Source organism: Macrobrachium rosenbergii, chromosome 2 (genome assembly GCF_040412425.1).
Source record: "Macrobrachium rosenbergii isolate ZJJX-2024 chromosome 2, ASM4041242v1, whole genome shotgun sequence".
Taxonomy (NCBI): domain Eukaryota; kingdom Metazoa; phylum Arthropoda; class Malacostraca; order Decapoda; family Palaemonidae; genus Macrobrachium; species Macrobrachium rosenbergii.
Genome location: NC_089742.1, coordinates 70,928,346 through 70,947,328, shown reverse-complemented (window position 1 = coordinate 70,947,328; position 18,983 = coordinate 70,928,346). Strand labels below are relative to the sequence as shown.

The 18,983-nt window shown below is 41.5% G+C and overlaps 1 protein-coding gene across 14 annotated transcripts in view; it reads right to left on the bottom strand.

Moving 5' to 3' along the window:
* The window catches only part of LOC136848194 (uncharacterized protein F13E9.13, mitochondrial), a 122,502-nt gene that overhangs the window by 22,332 nt on the left and 81,187 nt on the right, over positions 1-18,983 (bottom strand). For 13 of the 14 annotated variants that reach the window (XM_067120516.1, XM_067120591.1, XM_067120561.1 and 10 more), the window contains one exon: positions 5,003-5,123. The exons of the other annotated variant lie outside the window; for it this stretch is intronic. In XM_067120516.1, coding sequence (XP_066976617.1) covers positions 5,003-5,123 — 121 coding nt within the window. The remainder of the gene's footprint in view (positions 1-5,002; positions 5,124-18,983) is intronic. 14 annotated transcript variants of the gene reach the window in all.

The window sequence follows — 18,983 nt, the reverse complement described above, 5'->3', positions numbered from 1 at the left end:
AGAACAAATGGAAAGTTATGAAGTTTTCTGTTATAGACTATCTCCAAGTACATTATTTTAAGTTTCTATTATGCTATTTTTTATTTTATATTTCTTGTATTTTCAGACTGAGTGACAGAGTTAGATACAGCCATGGCTAACAACGCGGAGGAAATCATATGGATTGACCGAATCCAAGCTATAACCTTCAGAAGCCAGGGATACTGGTGCATCCTTCATTTCACGTTCCTCGATAGCTAAATACATTAAAAGAATGAATCCTTTGTTAAAAGAAACTGGAACAAAAATCCATATGACTGTCATCTTGAAAAGAGTGAGAATCTTGAAAGGCCTGAAGTCCTCTCTCAGGAGTCAAAAGACATCATAGCTGACGTAGTGGGTAGACCAAGAAAGTCATTACGTAACTAGAAACAAAAAGGGGAAAGAAGACAAGTTATAGTGCTGTATATCGTGAGTTGAAAAAATCTGGTATGAAGCCATTTCATGTTATCAGCAAGCCCAACATCACTCAGCAAGAGAGAGAAGACCGTGCATGGTTTTGTGGTTCATTTCTTAAAGATTGGGATGAGGCTGATTTTCTCCATGTTGCCGCAACAGATGAATTCTTCATTTACACAGTCAGGAAGCCAAATCATAAAAATGACATCATTTGGGCTGCAAAGTTGGATGATATCAGTGATGACGTGCGCTATCGCCAAGTTGTGAAATTTCCTGAATGTTTGGGAATTTTTCTCTGTTTCACAGCCAAACAGTTAATGTGGATCATCAAAGAAAAAGGACAGTCATGGAATGGCAAATACTTCAGAGAAACTGTGCTTACTGGTGGAGTATTTCCTTTCCTCAGAGATCCTGAAAATGTGTTATCTGTTGAAGAAGTCACATTTTTGCATGATAAGGCACCATGTTTCAAGGCTCTTCAGACACAGGAGCTGCTTTGAAACAGTGGTATCAATTTCTTCTCAAGTGAATTTCCAGGTAGCTCCCCTGACCTTAATGTGTGTGAAAACATTGTGTGAACTATGATGGTATACCAAGCCTCGACGACCTGCAAAGAGAGGTGACCGAAGTGCTCAGGGAAATGGAGTTTGAGTCTCAGCTTTTTTGCAATTTGCTGAAATCATACCCCTCAAGAATGCAAGCTGTGGTACAGGCAGATGGAGGCCACAAAAAATATTAAATACCCAGAGAGAAACTTAAATAAATACCTGTTCTGAATTACTTTTCTTTTTGTCCATATCAATTTTAGTTTATGCTGTGGGGGGGGGGGCCTCTAATTTCGAAACACCCTGTAAGTTTATTTCATACATATGATAAAAGGGCAACCAAAGTGAAGGGCCTCAGATGACAAAACAATGGAAGGGAGACGAGAAGCCACCAAAGCTGGCTAAGGATACATCGGAGAAGCAGTCCATCTAAGATGGCGAGCAACAGGGCTGACAACTGTCGCGAAAGACGACAGGGAAGTCCAGAAGCAAAACAAGTTCCAAATTGTAGAGCCTGAAAAGAAACAAATAATAAGCCTTCCCCTCAGGAAGGGAAGAAACCTCCCAACCTGAGAGAAAGGAAAGAAATATCTGTATCTAAGGGGAAGGGAGTGAGCGTTACGACTCACACTCCCCCAAGACGGAAAAGAGACAAGACGGTCAATTCTGACTGGTCCTGAGCATGTTGTCGGGACCAACACAATTGTAGAACCTATTAAATTAACATTTGTGTTGAGTGAGAGGAGGAAAACTTGCTATGTTGAGTGAGACGAATCCCCACATGAAACCTTCGGCTGCAATACGAACCCATAATGTCTCGATCATCTCAATCTACACAACACCCGAAAGACTAAAACATTACCACATTCCCAGAAATTATGTAGTTTGAATCAAACACTGTGTGTCTAAAAAGGAAAATAATTAAACACACCTAGCAGAAGATGTCGAGAAACAACAACAACGATATAAAGGGAGAAACAAAACTCCACGGCTAGGCCTACTAAGCAGTATGAGTAAGCAAATATATCACTGAAAACATAGAAATAAAATATATTTATATGTCTTAATACATCAAAATACACAAACGTTTCAATATATCAAATTACAACAAAAAATATACAAGAGGAAAAAGGCCGAACGGCAGGACAGAGAAGAAAAGCACGCCTCATCAAGAGTGCGGCCAAAAGTAAACTAAAGAGATTGAATACGCACCAGTTGGGTGGGCAGTACTTCCGCCCCTACCACAGGTAACTGTTATCATAACTCCCCTGCAAAAGTTTAACGGCCGGAAAGTTATCCATATGTAAAGACTGAGGGTTTGTATTCGTGTAGGAACAAATACAAATTACTCTTAAAATTTTTGATCAGTTCCAAAGGGAATACAAATCATGGCCTTTTATGTAAGAGATGCTTTCCAACAAACGTTTATGCAAGAGATTTTCAGTTAACTTGTAAGTTGAATCTCCACCCATAAATGTCACATTCAGTCACAATAGTGAGCAAGGGAGCAATAACTCCTGCGATCTCCTGTACAATCTGGCAAATGGATGCCAGATTGATAGGGCCACATAATAGCTCTACAGCCACCATCCCCCGCCAAACTTGTTAAAAGGGATAGAGGAGGGAGACACTATTATAAAGCTCATGGGCAACTGGGCCTGATTGACCCCATAATGAGCTTCACTTCTGTCTCACAGATGAAGGAAAGGAGAGGAAGAAAAATGAGAGAGAGCTAGTCTTATGCCTTCCAAGCACCTTAGATGAGATACATTTTGTCTGAGAGGAACCTGGATAGAGCAAAACAGAATATAGAATTTAGGCCAAAGATCAACCGCTAGGACCTATGTTGTCATTCAGCGCTGAAATGGAAGTTGACAGAAAAAAGGTTTGAAAGATGTAAAAGGAAGAAAACCTTGCAGTTGCACTATGAAACAACTGTCAGGAGAGGGTGGAAAGTAAGATGGAAGAAAGAGAATATGAAACAACTTGTTGAGCTGCTACCACACGTCCTACGGAGAAGGTATCCAAGAACTTGTGGGCACCTCTCCTCAGATGGAATAAGACAAAGGGTGGTCAGGTATCTCCAGACTCCTACCATCTACCACCTCAAACTGTTCAGCTCTCCCCTTTCCTGGATAAGTCACAAGCTTGTTTGTTTGCCTCATTAAGCCAGAAAGAGGGGGTGCTCATGGACACAACCTTTTTGCACCTGCCAGTACCAACAAAGAGGTACTCAAAACAAGGTTGGGTCCAAATTATTACCTAACAGCCTGCACTGTCACTAGAGAATCTCCTCATAATCCTGGAAGGAGGGCTCATAAAGTGCCTGAGTTAGGCTGCAAAGAATGAGAGTCACATCCCACTCCAGAATCTGAAGAGTATTCAAAGCTTCTCATGAGCAATGAGCAAAGAAAACTTTGATGTGGAAGAAATATCTACTCCCTTCAGTCAGAGGACCTGGCTTAAAAAGGAGTGACAGCCTTTCACCAAAGGGACTGAGAATTGTCTCAATGGAAGTAGTCGAGGGAGTCCTTGATCCACTGGACAGGTGCTCTAACCAAGTAGAGACCCGTTCTGCAAAACCTATCAGCGAAGAGGGCTTACTTTTTCTCTGGTACATGTTATTAGAGGACCTTGACGGTGCCCAGGTATCCACACAATCTTGCAAGAAAAGCCTCTTCCTCACAGGAGCTGCCTGATAACCAACAATGAAGGTTAAGGGTCAGTATAGAGTGGTACCTCTAAACATGTCTGATGGAGGGGAGTGCAAGACAAGGGAATATCTGTGGATACCCCAACCAAGAGAGCTAGCAAATTGGAAAGCCACTTAACATGGGGCCAACAAGGAGCTACTTGGGCCATTCTGAGACCTGAAGTGATCAACACTTTAGTTGATAACTCAGCAGGTCAGACTGAATTAAGGATAAGCAAAGATGTCCACATTCTTCCAGAGGTGATGGAAAGTGTCCTCCAGGGGCAACCATGGATTTGGCACAAGAGAAAAGAACCCTAAGAGTTTCCTGTCTTGCCATGTGGCAAACAGGCCAATCATCGTTGTTCCACAAAGCTCAAAAACCTTCCTTCCAACTAACTGTTTCCAGCTGCCAAGCTGTTTTGCCAAAAGATTCTTCCTGGCTGACAGCTTGATAGTGTAGTGAACCATCAATGCATGTATCTGCTTCTCCAACTGACAGGGGTTAGGGAAACTGTCCCCTCTGCTTGCTAATGTAAGCCATTACAGTATATGAACACAGTGGTGTGACCCATCAGACTATAGCTGAAAGCTTGCGTGCCTAGTAGTGTTAGGTATGTGCCCCAGCCCTCCTTTGATGCCACTGACAGCAGAAACATCTTAAGGAGGGGATTTCAGGGGAACTCCCAAGAGGGGGTTCCTTTCACCTAGGACCCAAGCAAGGTCCTCCCTTACATATCTGGTTTGTTAATCCTGAGCAAAAAAAGCAACAAAGTTGGAGTGTCCCTTTTTGATGCAAGCTTATGTCTTGTTCTAAAACCTAATCTTTAAGTAAAATAAACAAAACCTACAGTTAACTTTGAAATTAATGAAAGCTACTTTAGACTTCTATTTACCAACAACAAAATTATTAAAACTTGCCAAATATTTACAAGGAATGCAATAATTTAAACCTAACCCTAGACTTGAAGTTTGGCATCATTAGTTGCCTCTTTCTTTTTTGTACAAACAAGAAAGCCAGTAAATAACAGGGGAAACAGCCAATTAGCTGGTCTCAGTTTTATGGCAATTAAAGAAGATATTCAAATGCAATGGTTTGCACTGATGAAAAATAATTTTATAGTGGTTAAATCAGGCTCCAGTTTTTCATCTAGAAAACTGGACCTAATCAACTAAGATAGTACAGTATTTACAGAATAAAAATTCTTGTGATGAAGTTATCATCTTAACTGCAGAAATTACACTTGCTTAAATATTGATTAGCATGAAATCCCTCAATAAACAAAACAGATGAAGACTTTCACCTAAAAGAAGTAAACAATATTACCTTCCAAATTCTTTGAAGTGTGATCCAACTATGAAGGCATGGGCTTTCATATACTTATGGACATTCTCTCTTGTTATTCCTGATCCTATTAGCACTGGAAGATCTACACTGCTTTCTACATCTGAGTTGGAATTAAGATACAGTATTCATTAATTTGAAAGACCATAATACTATTTTCCCATAAATATCATACCAAAATAAATCCAATCTAATACTGCAATCTAATATGCATATATTAAATTAGGAATATGTTTTGACCCTTGCATCACCAATGTTAATTAAGAAGGATGAAAAAATATTTCAAAATATAAAAAGATTAAAGTAAGGTTTCTTAGTTTAATCTTTTTTACAAACCTGAATGAAAATCTTTTAAAAATTGCAAAACAGTCTCATCATAGTTAATGAAATAATTTACTGATACTTGTCCACATGTGCTATCTCAAAGGTCCCCCTGTTCTGTCTTGAGTCTAACTGAATGAAGCAGAATGATGTTTGTGGACAAATGTGACACATGGAACCAAAGGTATGCATCAATCACCTAACATATTTTTTTAAGTCTGCATAGCTGTTAACCATTCTGTCCAGTACTCCCAATTCCTTGGTAGAATCCCTACTTTTCAGTACTATTCTAAATATTATTTCATTGTTAATTCATTATTCTTTTATTCTATTTCACTTGTTTCCTCCAGGTGATAAAGTACAGTATAACTTGTGCACCTTAAAAGGCCAGGTGATTCCATTTCCAGTGTTTTCTTCTGGTTTGCTACCTTCAAGGTGATGATTAACTGATAGTATTTAATAAATAATTTACTTTTCCTGAGAATTATGCTTTTTTGCATCATCAGTGACATTCCAATGACTGTGTCAGTGTTTCCAAAGTTGTGTGTATATTTGAATTTTTCCTCAAGATTTGGTGACTGCTTATTAAGTGTTATGTGTTTACACTACCTAGCTCATAAATTGCTTAGTTAAGTCTCAAAGTTACATTTTTATTAACTAACCTCTTTGGCTGATTTTCATTATATACAGCTGCAAAAGTAATCTGACTGTCCTTGCTACTATGCACTAATATTTGGTAATTTTGTTATTGCTTTGCTTGTTTCACCTACAAACCTATCATGTTTACTAAGCCTTTCAAGCACAAATTTCTCAGATGCTTCAAACATAGATGAAATTTCTCAGATGCTTCAAACATATATGAATTTTCTCAGATGCTTCAAACATAGATGAAGAAAAACAAAGATGAAGATAAGCTGCTGCTGCTACTACTAGGTGGTGATCAGCACTCAAATTAAATCTCCTTCATGCCTCCGGTAGTGAACAGGAACACTCGTTTTGTGTCTGCTAACTTTTCCCCTGCTTGTGTATCTGGGTCGCTTTTCACTAATTTTCAGTTTCATTCATTTCCTTAATTTCCTTAGTGTACTTTGTTGATTTGTTAATTTACTGAAATATTCAACAGATTTGTGATAATACTATAGTGCTAATTTGGAGGTAATCAAGGCTCTTCTGTCAGCACCCTTGCTGTTTTCCCCCAACAATGGTTTGCTGTTACTTTCATTTATTCCTACAAGAACACAAACTATCATCTTTTAAACGGGTATACCTTAAATGAATATTGGTTTGGCTGTTGCAGCTTGGTAATAAAGAAGTTAACAAGTGGCAGGGAGATTTGGAGCTATCCAAGTTCCTCTTGCATGCCTGTGTAGTGGTGGAGTCTAGCTTCTTTGTATGTTATATTCTTCTTTCAGAAAGAATTAGCTGCATAGATGTCTTGGGTGTGTTAGAATTGTGTTACCTGTACCTATTGACCATCATTCTTTTGTATCGCCTGCAGAGGTCAAGTGTATGCACCTGGTGTCTCTTATGGTCGCCTGCCCAGTAAAAGATCTACAAGTTGAGAATGAAGTCAAAGAGGGTCCTATTGGTGTGTGAAGGGTAACACCACCATTTTCAACTCTTCTTCCCCATTCTGTTCCTGCTTTGTCCCTTACTCTTACAACTGGGACAGTGTCCACCTGTTCTCCCCTTGCTTGGTGCATGTGGACTAGACTGACCCACTGGAACTGTTCCTGCTAACCTCACTGTTCCTGCTTCAGTTCTCACTTCTTCCTCTGTACTGCTGACTATGATAATCCCCAGGTGATAAAGGAGCTGCTGAAGGCATTTTGGACTACTTCTTGAATCCTGGTGGATCCTTCCCTATATGCCTTCCTAGAACAATTAGCTTTGGCCAAAAGTTCTTTATCTATATCAATCTCAATGGACTCTATCCCTTAGCTCTGGTCTCTCCTGACCAAGACAGTCTGCATACTTACCACTGAAGTTTCTGCTGTTACTGCTCTAGCTACTCTGGTAAGTCCTGCTCTTGTCCCTTAGGGGATGCCTGCTTTGTCTCTCCTTGGTAGACAAGGGAGAAGTTTTCAAGACCTGAGGTCACAGGTGATCACAGAAACACCACCATGCTTCTACTTTTTTCTCTTAATCATCTCTCTCCCCTCACCTTCCTGCTTGTTTTATCCATCTCAGGATCACAGTACATATAGGAATAAGACCTAGAAGGCTGCCTTCTCAGAGGTGTCACTCTTCTGATGAATGACAGCACCTGTAAGCAGGGTCAGGTGGCTGTGGGCACCGCAGGTGAATCAGTGCAAGAGTCTGCTCATAATCTATCTCTGTTGCACAAGTCTGCTCTTGCTCTATCCCTGATCCCCTTGTTCCCATCAGTGCTCCTTCAGAGGCATGAAAGTAAGAGTCCACAAATTCACACTTCCTGGGACCACTGGCAGTTTTACTAGTTCACTGCTTACATCTTTCTCTGCCAAAGCCTGTTTTGAAGCATACACAGCCAGATGTTGACCCTGTCAGTGCACTACTCAGGACTGTTTCAAATAAGACAGGAAGTGTGCACTCACGCTCACCTCAGTCAAGTAGAGAGGTTAGTCTAGTTGATGGGGCTTCCAATTTAAGTGTCTGGAATTCATTCTATAGACATATCACAATCCTCTGACTAGAGCCAGGGTCAGACTACTATTTCTCCAACCACTTCACTAGAGGAATGAATGAATGATTGTAAGTTATCAGGCGTCACTATAGGATCCAATATTCCAATATACACTGATTTGGGATCTGCTGGAGCTAAGGTTCCTGTCTACAGAAACCTATGGAAGCTAATGGTGCTATCTGCAGTTTGTAACTTTCTTTTTCAAATTTTTACTAATAATTCTGTGTATATAGCTGAGTACTTGAATAGTTAAAGAGAAAAATAAATACCTGTATTTAATGGATTTATGACCTAGTTAGTGTTTTTGGTTTCTATTCATTTCTAGCCTACAAGAGCCATCAGCTACTTTGTTTGCTTATTTGTCAAACAGGAGATAATTTGCTTAACAATGATCTCTTCTCAGCACTTCACCAATAGATTCTTTGTCTTCTCCTTTTTCTTATGTTCTCAAGACTTCTGTTCTCTAATCATTCTGCTGCTATTGCTCTATACCTGATGGTTCTTTAATTATCTCTACACAGACTACACAGACCTAAGTCCACATAACCATTCCACATTTGGCCCTCTCTGTTTGACTTTCCAGCTCCTGCCACCCTCCTGCTGCCATTGTTCTTTCCACTAACATTGCTGATCTGCTCCCCATTGCATCTATATAAACATTCTTCATCCTTCCAGATGTTCAGCTTCTGGTAGGAATTAAGGATCCTGTCAAGATACCACCTCCTCCATGCCACCATCTTTTCTGTTCATCTTTGAAGAAACTGACTTGGAGAGGTTTCTCTGTGAGATGCTTGTTATGGCTAACCAGCAGGGGATGCCATCCAATAACTTGACCAAGGTTTGAAGCCTGATTGTCTCACCTGCAAATACCTCCATTCTCCACCTCTGGGTGACTGCTATCACCTTGCCAACACTATTCTCAAGAAGGACGACACCACAAACTTTAAAAACCCGCTATATTTCCAAACTATTTTTTCAATATCTCCTATCTGCAGATCACAGGGGACCCCCACTTCTTTCCTGACAGCCATAGAATAGAGGTTACAAAGAAGCTAGACTCTACCACTAAACAGGCAGGCAAGAGGAACTTGGATAGCTCAAAATCTCCCTCATGTTAGAATTACTCAGAACCTGCCAAGAACCCAGGACATCAAGAGTACATCCTAGACTTCCCTTCAAAACCTCTTCTTCCAGGTCTTTTTCTAACAGAGGACATCAGCTCTCCTTTTGGACTGGAAGACAAAGCAAGACCAAGCTGCATCCACGATCTCAACACAGGAGGCAAATCCTGCTCCTACCAACAGTCAGGTCTATCTCCAGTGGGAGCTTTATACATATTGAAGGTCAAGGGTGATGATAGGGACAAAACCAGGGGTAGTAAAAACTTTGAAGAAAACTGGTCATTTCCTTTTCTAGAAATGAGGACCCCACTTTTAACTATGCCAACTCTTCAATTCTCATGCCCCATGAAGTTTTGGCCTTAAAGGAAAAGGTGAGATATTATAGCCAAGCATGTGACAAGGGGATGTAAATGATTTTGGAGACTTTCAGTCAATTATCATTGGTGGACCACCATCAATCTCAGCCCACTAAATAAGTTTCTTTTTCAAGTTCTCTTTCACATTAAAGCTAAGAAAGCAAAAAAAATAAAACAGTCTTAGAGTCAGAAGTTTGTCTGATGACTCTCTCAATAGCTCGTACAGAGTCCAAGCCAGGCTCCTTATGATGAGAACCGCAATCCCGCTCGAGGGCCTGAGTTCCCTGGATGGGCAAGACTGTTCGAAACTTCTCTGAAGTATAATGATCCCTCGCAGGGACAAGAGATCTATTTCCTTCAACCAAAGAACTTGGCCAAGGGATGATACTCTGTCGACTACACCAACTATACAAGCGGTTCATTTCTCCTGGCACACAGCCGCTGAATATTCCGCAAGTATCCAGATATCCTGTTGTGTGCCAAGAAGCAACCTTCTCACTCATAAGAGATGCTGGATAGTCTCCAAGTGTGAAGTGGCATCACCTCCACTGCCTGGTGATACCTCTCAATGTGCAGCTGGCACAGAAGGCTGTGTCATGGGGGAATCTCTCTCGAAAAACAGAGCCAGCAAGCCTGGGAACCACTTGGCGTGTGGCCACTGGGAGCCACCAGAGTCAAACCAAAATTCAGGGAGATCAGAGGCCTGTTGATCACCTAACGAATCAGACAAAAAAACAGAGGAAGGCGTGAACCTCTAAAATGTCCCCTGGGTGCTGGAAAAATGTCCTCCATCGCAAACCATGGCCCAGAATAAATGAGCTATACTCCAGTAATGTCTGTCATATTGGTTATGGAGAGATCATGGCTGGGACTCCCCATAACTCGAAGAGTCTCTCTGCAATGTCTTGGTGTAGGGACCCCATCCTTATCACCAGGCTCTGGCAACTGAGCTTGTCTGCCACCCCATTCCAAGACCCAGTACATACCTGGGCTGACAGCTCTACTGAGTGTGCTACAGCCCACTCACATGCCAGCACCATCAACCTGTGTGGCTGGAAGGACTCCAGTCCTCCCTGCTTGATGATGTATGCCACTACTGTAGTGTTGTTGCTCCTCAACACAACGGAGTGCCCCAACACTCAGTCCTGAAACTCTTGCTGGGCTAAAAAAAAGCTGCCCTGAGTTTCAGGACACTGATGTGGTGTCTCTTGTTCTGGTCCCAAACACCTGAAATGAACATTCTTCCAGGTGTGCACTCTATCCCTAGCAGATGTGTGCGACAAAACAAGCACCTCAGGAGAGGGAGTGCCCAAAGGCACCCATAAAGAGAGGCTCCTGTTGCCTAACTACTGTACCAAGCTAGCTCTCTCCTCACTTCCTCCGACAGAGGAAGATGAGAGAAAGGTGAATCTCTGGCGAGAGAACTATCTACCTTCAACCTCCGCTAAAGGGCGCAGAGGTGAAGCCACCCCTGAGGGCCCAATTCTGCAATGACAGGTAACCCAGAACGACACGCCACTGCAGAGCGGGTTGGTCCTCAAGTAGAGATAAAAAATAAACATTTGAGTGAACCATCAATGAGTGGTTACCAGTCTGAAACTAGTGCTTTGAACTAAAACACTGTCTCCCATCAAGGGTAAAGAGGAAATACTTGCGGGAGGACTGATGGGTAGGTATTGAGCATACACATTCCTCAAATCCTCCAAACACAAGAAGTCACCCTCTCTGATGGAATCGCGGACAGAATGGACTACAGTCGACCCCCAACTATTTGCGGTTCAGGATTGGAATTCACCTATTCGCAAATTTTTCTGTGGAACATAACGCCATATTTATGGAGTACTCAGGCTCAGATAAATGCATACAGTTAGCATGTATTCCAGGTTTGTCAAAGAATAGAGTACAGAGGAAAATTAATGCCTGAAATTTAATCGTTTTATCATGAAAAAACAGGTTGTGAGACAAAAGTAAATGCATCAAACTAAACAGGAATACTTTACAAATCTACAAATACAGACTGGAACTACTCCAATTGGCACTAAAGCTAAAACAAAGAAGCTGGTTTTACTAAATCAGAATAAAAAACTTGCATAATTTTTTTATGATAAAAAATGACTTACTAATTTTCAAATATTAATATTAATTAATGTAAACATAGCAAATCAGTAAATTTTTTTTTAAACATTCTCCAAATGATGTACCAATGTTACCTCTATCTATATTAAAAGAAAATGGGTAAGTCTTGAATACTGTATGAAAGAAAATGTACATGCCTGAATATAAGGGTAACTTGATTAGTTTTTGCCTTGGTAAGAGTAACAGTTGTAGGAGGGTTCACATGTAGCTGAAGCCATATATTTTTACGGGTAATGTTGCAGGATGACTTTGAAATGATATTAAAGTGTTTTAGGATGATAGTTTTAGGTATGTTTGGTGTCTGAACTATTAAAATAGGCAGTTATAAGTGTTTTTAGAAGGGGCCTTCAAGTTTGTAGAGCATATCTAAAATATTCACTAATTATTTTAATTTTATTTTTTTTTCACTAAATACATTTTTATAATAATGTAAACACTGCAAAATGTCAATAAAATTATTTTTTAAATATTCGCCAAATTACGTACCAATGTTGCCCCATCTACGTTAAAAGAAAACGGGTAAGGCTTGAATAGTGTATGAAAGAAAATGTGCATGCCTGAATTTAGGGGTAACTTGATTAGTTTTCACCTTGGTAAGAGTAACAGTTGTAGGAATGTTCACACATAAGTTGAAGCCATATATTTTTAGGGGGTAATGTTGTAAGATGACTTCGAAATGATATTAAAGTGTTTTAGGATGTTAGCTGCCTTGGTACAAGTAACAGTTGTAGTAACAGTTGTAGGAGTGTTCACACATAGCTGAAGCCATGTATTTTTAACCCTTAAGGGACGGCATAATTTATCAACGTGCAGCACCCCAGACCGGGGAAACTTTGAGGTCGGCAAAATAAAAAAATCACATCAATGGAAAGAGAATGACACATACATTCACAATGTATAAATAAAAAAATCCTAAAAAATTTTCCCTACCTTCCGCGAGAAGTTGAAAATTACTATGTACAACCCCTTGTGGGGCCTCATTTACAAGACAATCGTAAATTTTACCAACTTATATATGTTTTTTCTAATAAGTTTTTTGGATTTTGTAAACTTATTATTACTGCTCACTCAATATCAAAACAGATAAGAAATAAAAGCAGTAACAAATTTTTTGCATATTTGTTGTAAAATATTCACGTAAGTTTACAAGAAGGAAGATTCAGAAACTTTTTTTTACTTTTACATGCTTTTTCTAATATTTCTTTGCAATTTTCTTTGTAAAATTACAATTACAACTGACATACTATCGTAAAAGACAAAAACAAAAAACAACAGCAACCCCTTCGTATTTTTACAAGCAAATTTACAAAAAGACTCGTGAGAGAGAGAGATGTAGTACCTTCACCCTTGAAGTCACAAGCATTACTGATACTGGCTTAACTCTCAGTATGTATAAAAGTTGCCATTAGTGAATTTATAGCATATAGAAGTATTGGCACCTTTGTTTCGAATCATTATTACCATAGCAGTGGTGCGTAATTCTGCTTCACACTGAAGCGCAATCCGTCCACCTCCCCAAACCTGTTTTACTTCACACTGAAGCTCAATCCGTCCACTAAGGGTTAAGGGTAATGTTGTAAGATGACTGAAATGATAGAGTGTTTTAAGATGATAGTTTAAGGTTTATTTGGTGTTTGAATTTAAATAGGCAGTTATAAGCAGTTTTAGAGGGGAGACTACGGTATATTTGGTGTTTGAACTATTAAAATAGGCAGTTATATGCATTTTTAGAGGAGGTCTCAAATATTTGCAAATTTTAGCTATTTGCAGGAGGTTGTGGTCCCTAACCCCAGCAAATACCAGGGGTCAACTGTACTCCATCTAGGATTGGTTCTGGCAAACAAACTGGTTCACTGGGAAGAGGGGTAGAACACTCCCACAGCGCCTTCCAGAAGCGTTGCATTCACCTCTTCCCACAAGGCGAGGTCATTCCGCAAGCTGGAAACAAACAATTGGAACCAGACTGGAAAGAGGGTGAGGGATGACAAAGACTTTACGGGTAGCCGAACCATACCTGACTGGCATCCGATACCCGTGCTTCTCCTCCATGTCACTGCCAAGCTTGTCCAATGGCTCAACAGGCACCCATCCCCATTGTCAGCAATCATGGAGATCTGCTGCACCCCCCCCAGTGCCCTTCGTCTTCTACCGGGATAGAAGCAGTCTGGGTACCTCTACAAAGGGTTATGGAAGTCTGGGATTTTCTCTCTCAGTGCCACACAAAGACTTCAAGATCTTAGCCACTCCCTGGTGAACATGCCAAAGTCTGTCCACCGCGGCCTCCCTCTCCCTCCAGCAAGGGCGGGTATGGAGGATCCCAGAACTGTTCCATTCCTGAGCGTCAAAGCCGACTCGGAACCAACAAACCTCGGCCCCCACAGGTTTGATGTCTATTGGGGGAAGAAGACAATATCACTACCTCTCAGAGTAACAGTCTCTTGAGGGCTGCGCTCTCTCGGGTGTATGGAAGCCTAAGAAAAAAAATGCTCTTAGCCAATAACAGACCCAAAGATTGATCTACGAGACTGACTAGAATACTGCTCTGGCAGTCAATTCCGGTGCCATTACCTCCATCTGCGATAGACTCCCTCTGCACAGAGACATTCTAGTGACAGACTGGGACACACGAGTCAAGTCCTTATCAACCTAATAGACAGCGATGATCTCTCTGATATTTCTTCTGGTGAGCTAAAGATGGAGGAAGTGCCTTGCATAAATGGCTGGGGCGGAAAATTCTCTTGCCCAGGGAAGCACAGAGCAAGAAAAAATAATGTCTCTTCCTAGAGATCATTAACCCTTAAACACCAACTGGACGTATCGTACGTCGACTAAAATAATTGTCTGTTGGGTGCTGACTGGACGTATCGTACGTCGACTAAAATAATTGTCTGTTTGGTGCCGAGTGGACGTACCGTACGTCGACTACAAAAAATTTCAACCTTCGGTCAACTTTGACTCAACCGAAATGGTCGAAAAATGCAATTGTAAGCTAAAACTCTTACATTCTAGTAACATTCAATCATTTACCTTCATTTTGCAACAAATTGGAAGTCTCTAGCACAATATTTCGATTTATGGTGAATTTTTAAAAAAACTTTCTTTACGTCCGCGCGGTAACTCGGCCGAAAATTTCAGAAATTCTTTGGTCATTTTGTCATAATGTTTGCACCGGTTTATATTAGTTGTTACATAAAGTATTATATATGGAAATGTGTGCAATTTCATGTAGAATACAACAGAAAATAACTCATGGTTGTAGCTTCTATCAGTTTTGAAATATTTCCATATAAATCACGATAAATGCCAAAATTTCAACCTTCGGTCAACTTTGACTCGACCGAAATGGTCGAAAAAAGGATTTTGACAGAGGAAAAATCTATTTCTGGGGAGAGACCTGTGTCACCCGGTGAAATAACCTTTCAGCACTTATTTCTAGGTAAAGCTATTGCTAAATATACCAGAGAAAAGCTAAAAAGCTAAGCCGGAGTTACTACCCCCGGTGCGAGCTCCATGGTATGGAGTCGTGTATGAGAAAGGGTGAGATTGTCACAATCACAGGCCTCCGCCCTGTAAACCTTCCCAATGTCAAAAGTCCTACAGAGTGAGGTGCCGTTACATACCCCCGCACCACTCGCGGACTGTAAACAAGCCGGCGTCACCCACATTCCACATTAGCACCCCACACTGGAATGGTATTTTACCAGGGGGGGAAAGAAGGAAACATGGGGGGGTCACCGGGTGACACAGGTCTCTCCCCAGAAATAGATTTTTCCTCTGTTAAAATCCTTTTTCTGGGTTTCTCGACCTGTGTCAGCCGGTGAAATAATAACAGAGAAATCAAAATACCATTCTGAAACAAAAGTAGACTTGTAGAGGAAAGTAATAAAACTAAATGTCTGCAAGAGTTTTAATATCCTAGTAGTAAGAATGGCATTAAGACATAATGATGACATCATAATATACTTAGTTTTAAAATAACATAATTATACATGAATACATAATCCTAATTGGATAAGAGTACTAAAAATTACAAACTTAAGTACTAAACATATACTTAAAACTAGTGTAAGGAAACTGTGTTCCACAAAACAATACAAAACAATACATGTATATAAAGTAAACAATGAGCAGGATAAATTCATGTCATGGTCAGGAGAAGGCTGTGAAGCATGCCTGACCTGGAGATGACAAAGGGGGAATAAATGAGGCAGGTAGGAGGGAGGAGAGTGACTGAGAGTACAGAAAGAATCAAACAGGGGGGGGGAACTATGTTCCCTGCCGCCACTGTAGAGAATTTGAGAGCTTCTAGTGATTTCAGGTAGTGGCGTTTAAAAACTACAGGGGATTTCCACCCTGTGTATTTTGACAGATCCTCAAAATTCATATAATGAAAATAGTTAGTGGAGGTGGCCACTGCCCTGATGTCATGCACTTTTGGGACTGAATCTGGGTTTGCATGTTTAATGAAATATAGGATCTGTTGTCTAATGGCTTTCAAAGAAATGGTTCCTCCCCTTCCCTTACAAATAAAGGGAAGTTATGTGTGAGGTCCTGTCTAAGAAGGCTTTCAGGGTAAAGACTGGGCATAAAGACAGGTCCTGTGGGGGAGGATGATCTTCCAGGGGACCACCTATCTTGAGGATCTTCATTTTTAGCTAGGAACTTAGGGTGAGGAGCTAGTAACACTTCACCTGATGGAAGGAAATCAAGATGATTGGGTTCTCTAGACAAGGCAGCCAGTTCAGAAATTCGAGCACCTGAAGCTAAGCTAATCAAAAATAAGGTCTTCCTTAATAAGTTAGTGAAAGAACAATAATGATTATCTATTTCTGAAGCTAACTTAAGGACATCATTTAAGAACCAGGAAACCGACTGTGGGCGGGTTACTGGTCTCAAACGAGCACAGGCTTTAGGGATAGACGAAAAATAGGAGTCTGTTAAGTTAATCTTAAACCCGTGCAAAAATATCTTTTTCAAGGCTGACTTTGCTGTAGTAATAGTACTAGGGGCCAGACCTTTTTCAAACAATGACCTAAAAAATGAAATGGCTAAGTTAGTGGTCATTACTGTAGCTTCAGATTCTTTTAAAAAGACTGCCAATTTCTTGACTGCTGAGTCGTATTGTCTAAGAGTGGAATCCCTTTTATCTGATTCTAGGAACATTCTAAGAGTGGAATCCCTTTTATCTGATTCTAGGAACAAAGTGTTAATAGGGTCGATATTAGCATCCCTTTGAGCAGCAAACTTCATGAAATCCACAAAGCTAGGGCATTCTGAATTCTTGAGGAAGCTGACACAGTCTGAGTTTGTACTATTTGCGTCAGTTTGGGTTGGGAATTTTCAAACACGAAGCTTCAGCTCTAGAAGAAGTGGAAACCAGTTGCTCTTCGGCCAATTTGGAGCTACTAAGGCTACTTGGCCCTTGAATGTCCTGAGTTTGTGAAGGACTTTCAATAACAGGTTTACTGGGGGGAAGAGGTAGATTCTTTTCCACTTGTTCCAATCTATGGACATTGCATCTGTGGAGTGAGCTAGAGGGTCCAGGTTGGGAGCCACATAGCAAGGTAGTTTGTGGTTGCATTCTGTTGCAAAGAGGTCTACTTCGAGACCCGGAACTTGGTTGCAAATCCACCTGAAGGAAGTTTTGTCCAGGGACCATTCCGACTCCAGCGGAGTTGTCCTGGATAGGGAATCTGCAATGACATTCCGGACCCCTGCAAGGTGGGTAGCAGACAGATGCCACTGGTGTTTGTTTGCTAGAGAGAATATTGCTATCATAACTTGGGTGATCCGACTCGACTTGGAACCTACTCTGTTCAAACAGTGCACTACTACTGCGCTGTCGAGAACCAATCTTATATGAATCCAATTGTTCGGGCGCAGTTTCTTCAGGGTTAGAAAGACTGCCATGGCTTCCAGAACATTGATATGAAACTGGCGGAACATGGTAGACCAAGTCCCTTGCACCTTCTTGTGTTGGGAGTATCCTCCCCACCCGCTTAGGGAAGCGTCGGTGTGAATCACTAGGGATGGCGGAGGGAACTGAAGGGCACTGACTTCGATAAACTCTTGACGGACGTCCAAGGCGGAGTCTCTTCTTCAGAATCGGTGGAATCAGAGATACTTTGTCTCTGAACCTGACATTGGCTCGGCTCCGCCATACCCTGTTTACATCTTTCAGTTTGGATTTCAAAAGAAGATCTGTCACTGAAGCAAACTGAAGAGAACCTAAGACTCTTTCTTGGGTACGATGGGAAGCTTTCTTGTTCTTGAGAAATTGTCTGGTTGCTTTCGCTATTTCTCTCCGTTTGGCGGCGGAAGGGATAGTCTGTGTGTACCCAGGTCCCACTGGATTCCTAACCACTGAAAGCGACTCTCAGGCACTAGGGGGATTTCTCCCTGTTTATCTGAAAGCCCAGTGATTCTAGAAAGCCGATTACTGTGGCTGTCGCTCTCCGGCATTCGTCGACGTTGGACGCCCAAACGATCCAATCGTCTAGGTATGCGGCTAGCATGATCCCTTGAGACCGGAGTTGTTGAACTACCGTATCCGCCAGTTTGGTGAAGATTCTGGGAGCTATATTGAGACCGAATGGCATGACTCTGAATGAGTATGCTTGATTTCCTAGTCTGAACCCCAGATAAGGAGAGAACCTTCTCGCAATCGGAACGTGATAATAGGCGTCTGAAAGATCTATAGAGGTGGTTACGGCTCCATGGGGAAGTAGGGTCCGAACCTGCGAGATTGTAAGCATTCGAAACTTGTCGCATTGAATGTAGGAATTTAGACGGGACAAGTCTAGAATTACTCTTCGTTGACTGGAACCTTTCTTTGGAACGCTGAATAGTCTGCCCTGAAATTTCAGATGTCTCGCTTTCTTTATTGCCCTCTTTATTAACAGATCTTTCACAAAGTCCTTCAGAGCCTTGGAGGGTGATTGATGGAACCTGATCGGGGGGGGGAGGACTTCTGCTCCAACTCCACCCCAATCCCTTGGAGACTATGCTCTGGGCCCAGGGACTGAAGCTCCACTGGTCCCGAAAATGGTACAACCTCCCGCCTACCTGAGATATCTCACTGTGCGGGAGAGGGCCTGCCTCCTCTAGATCCTCTGCCTCCTCTTCCTTTGGAGGAGGAGCGGGATGAACCTCTACCTCTGAAGTACCCTCTAGCTCTCGTTCCTTTTGCATTTTGGATTGATTGAAATGCTCCTGGCTTTCATAAGAGGCATTATAAGCTGGGAGGATACGTAAGAAGGGGCAGCGAGAGGTTGATGGGCTGGTTGAACCAGCACATACTGAGGTTGTGGTTGAGGTTGGGAAGTTGAGGATGTCCAGGGCCGGGGACCTGGACAGCCTGCAGT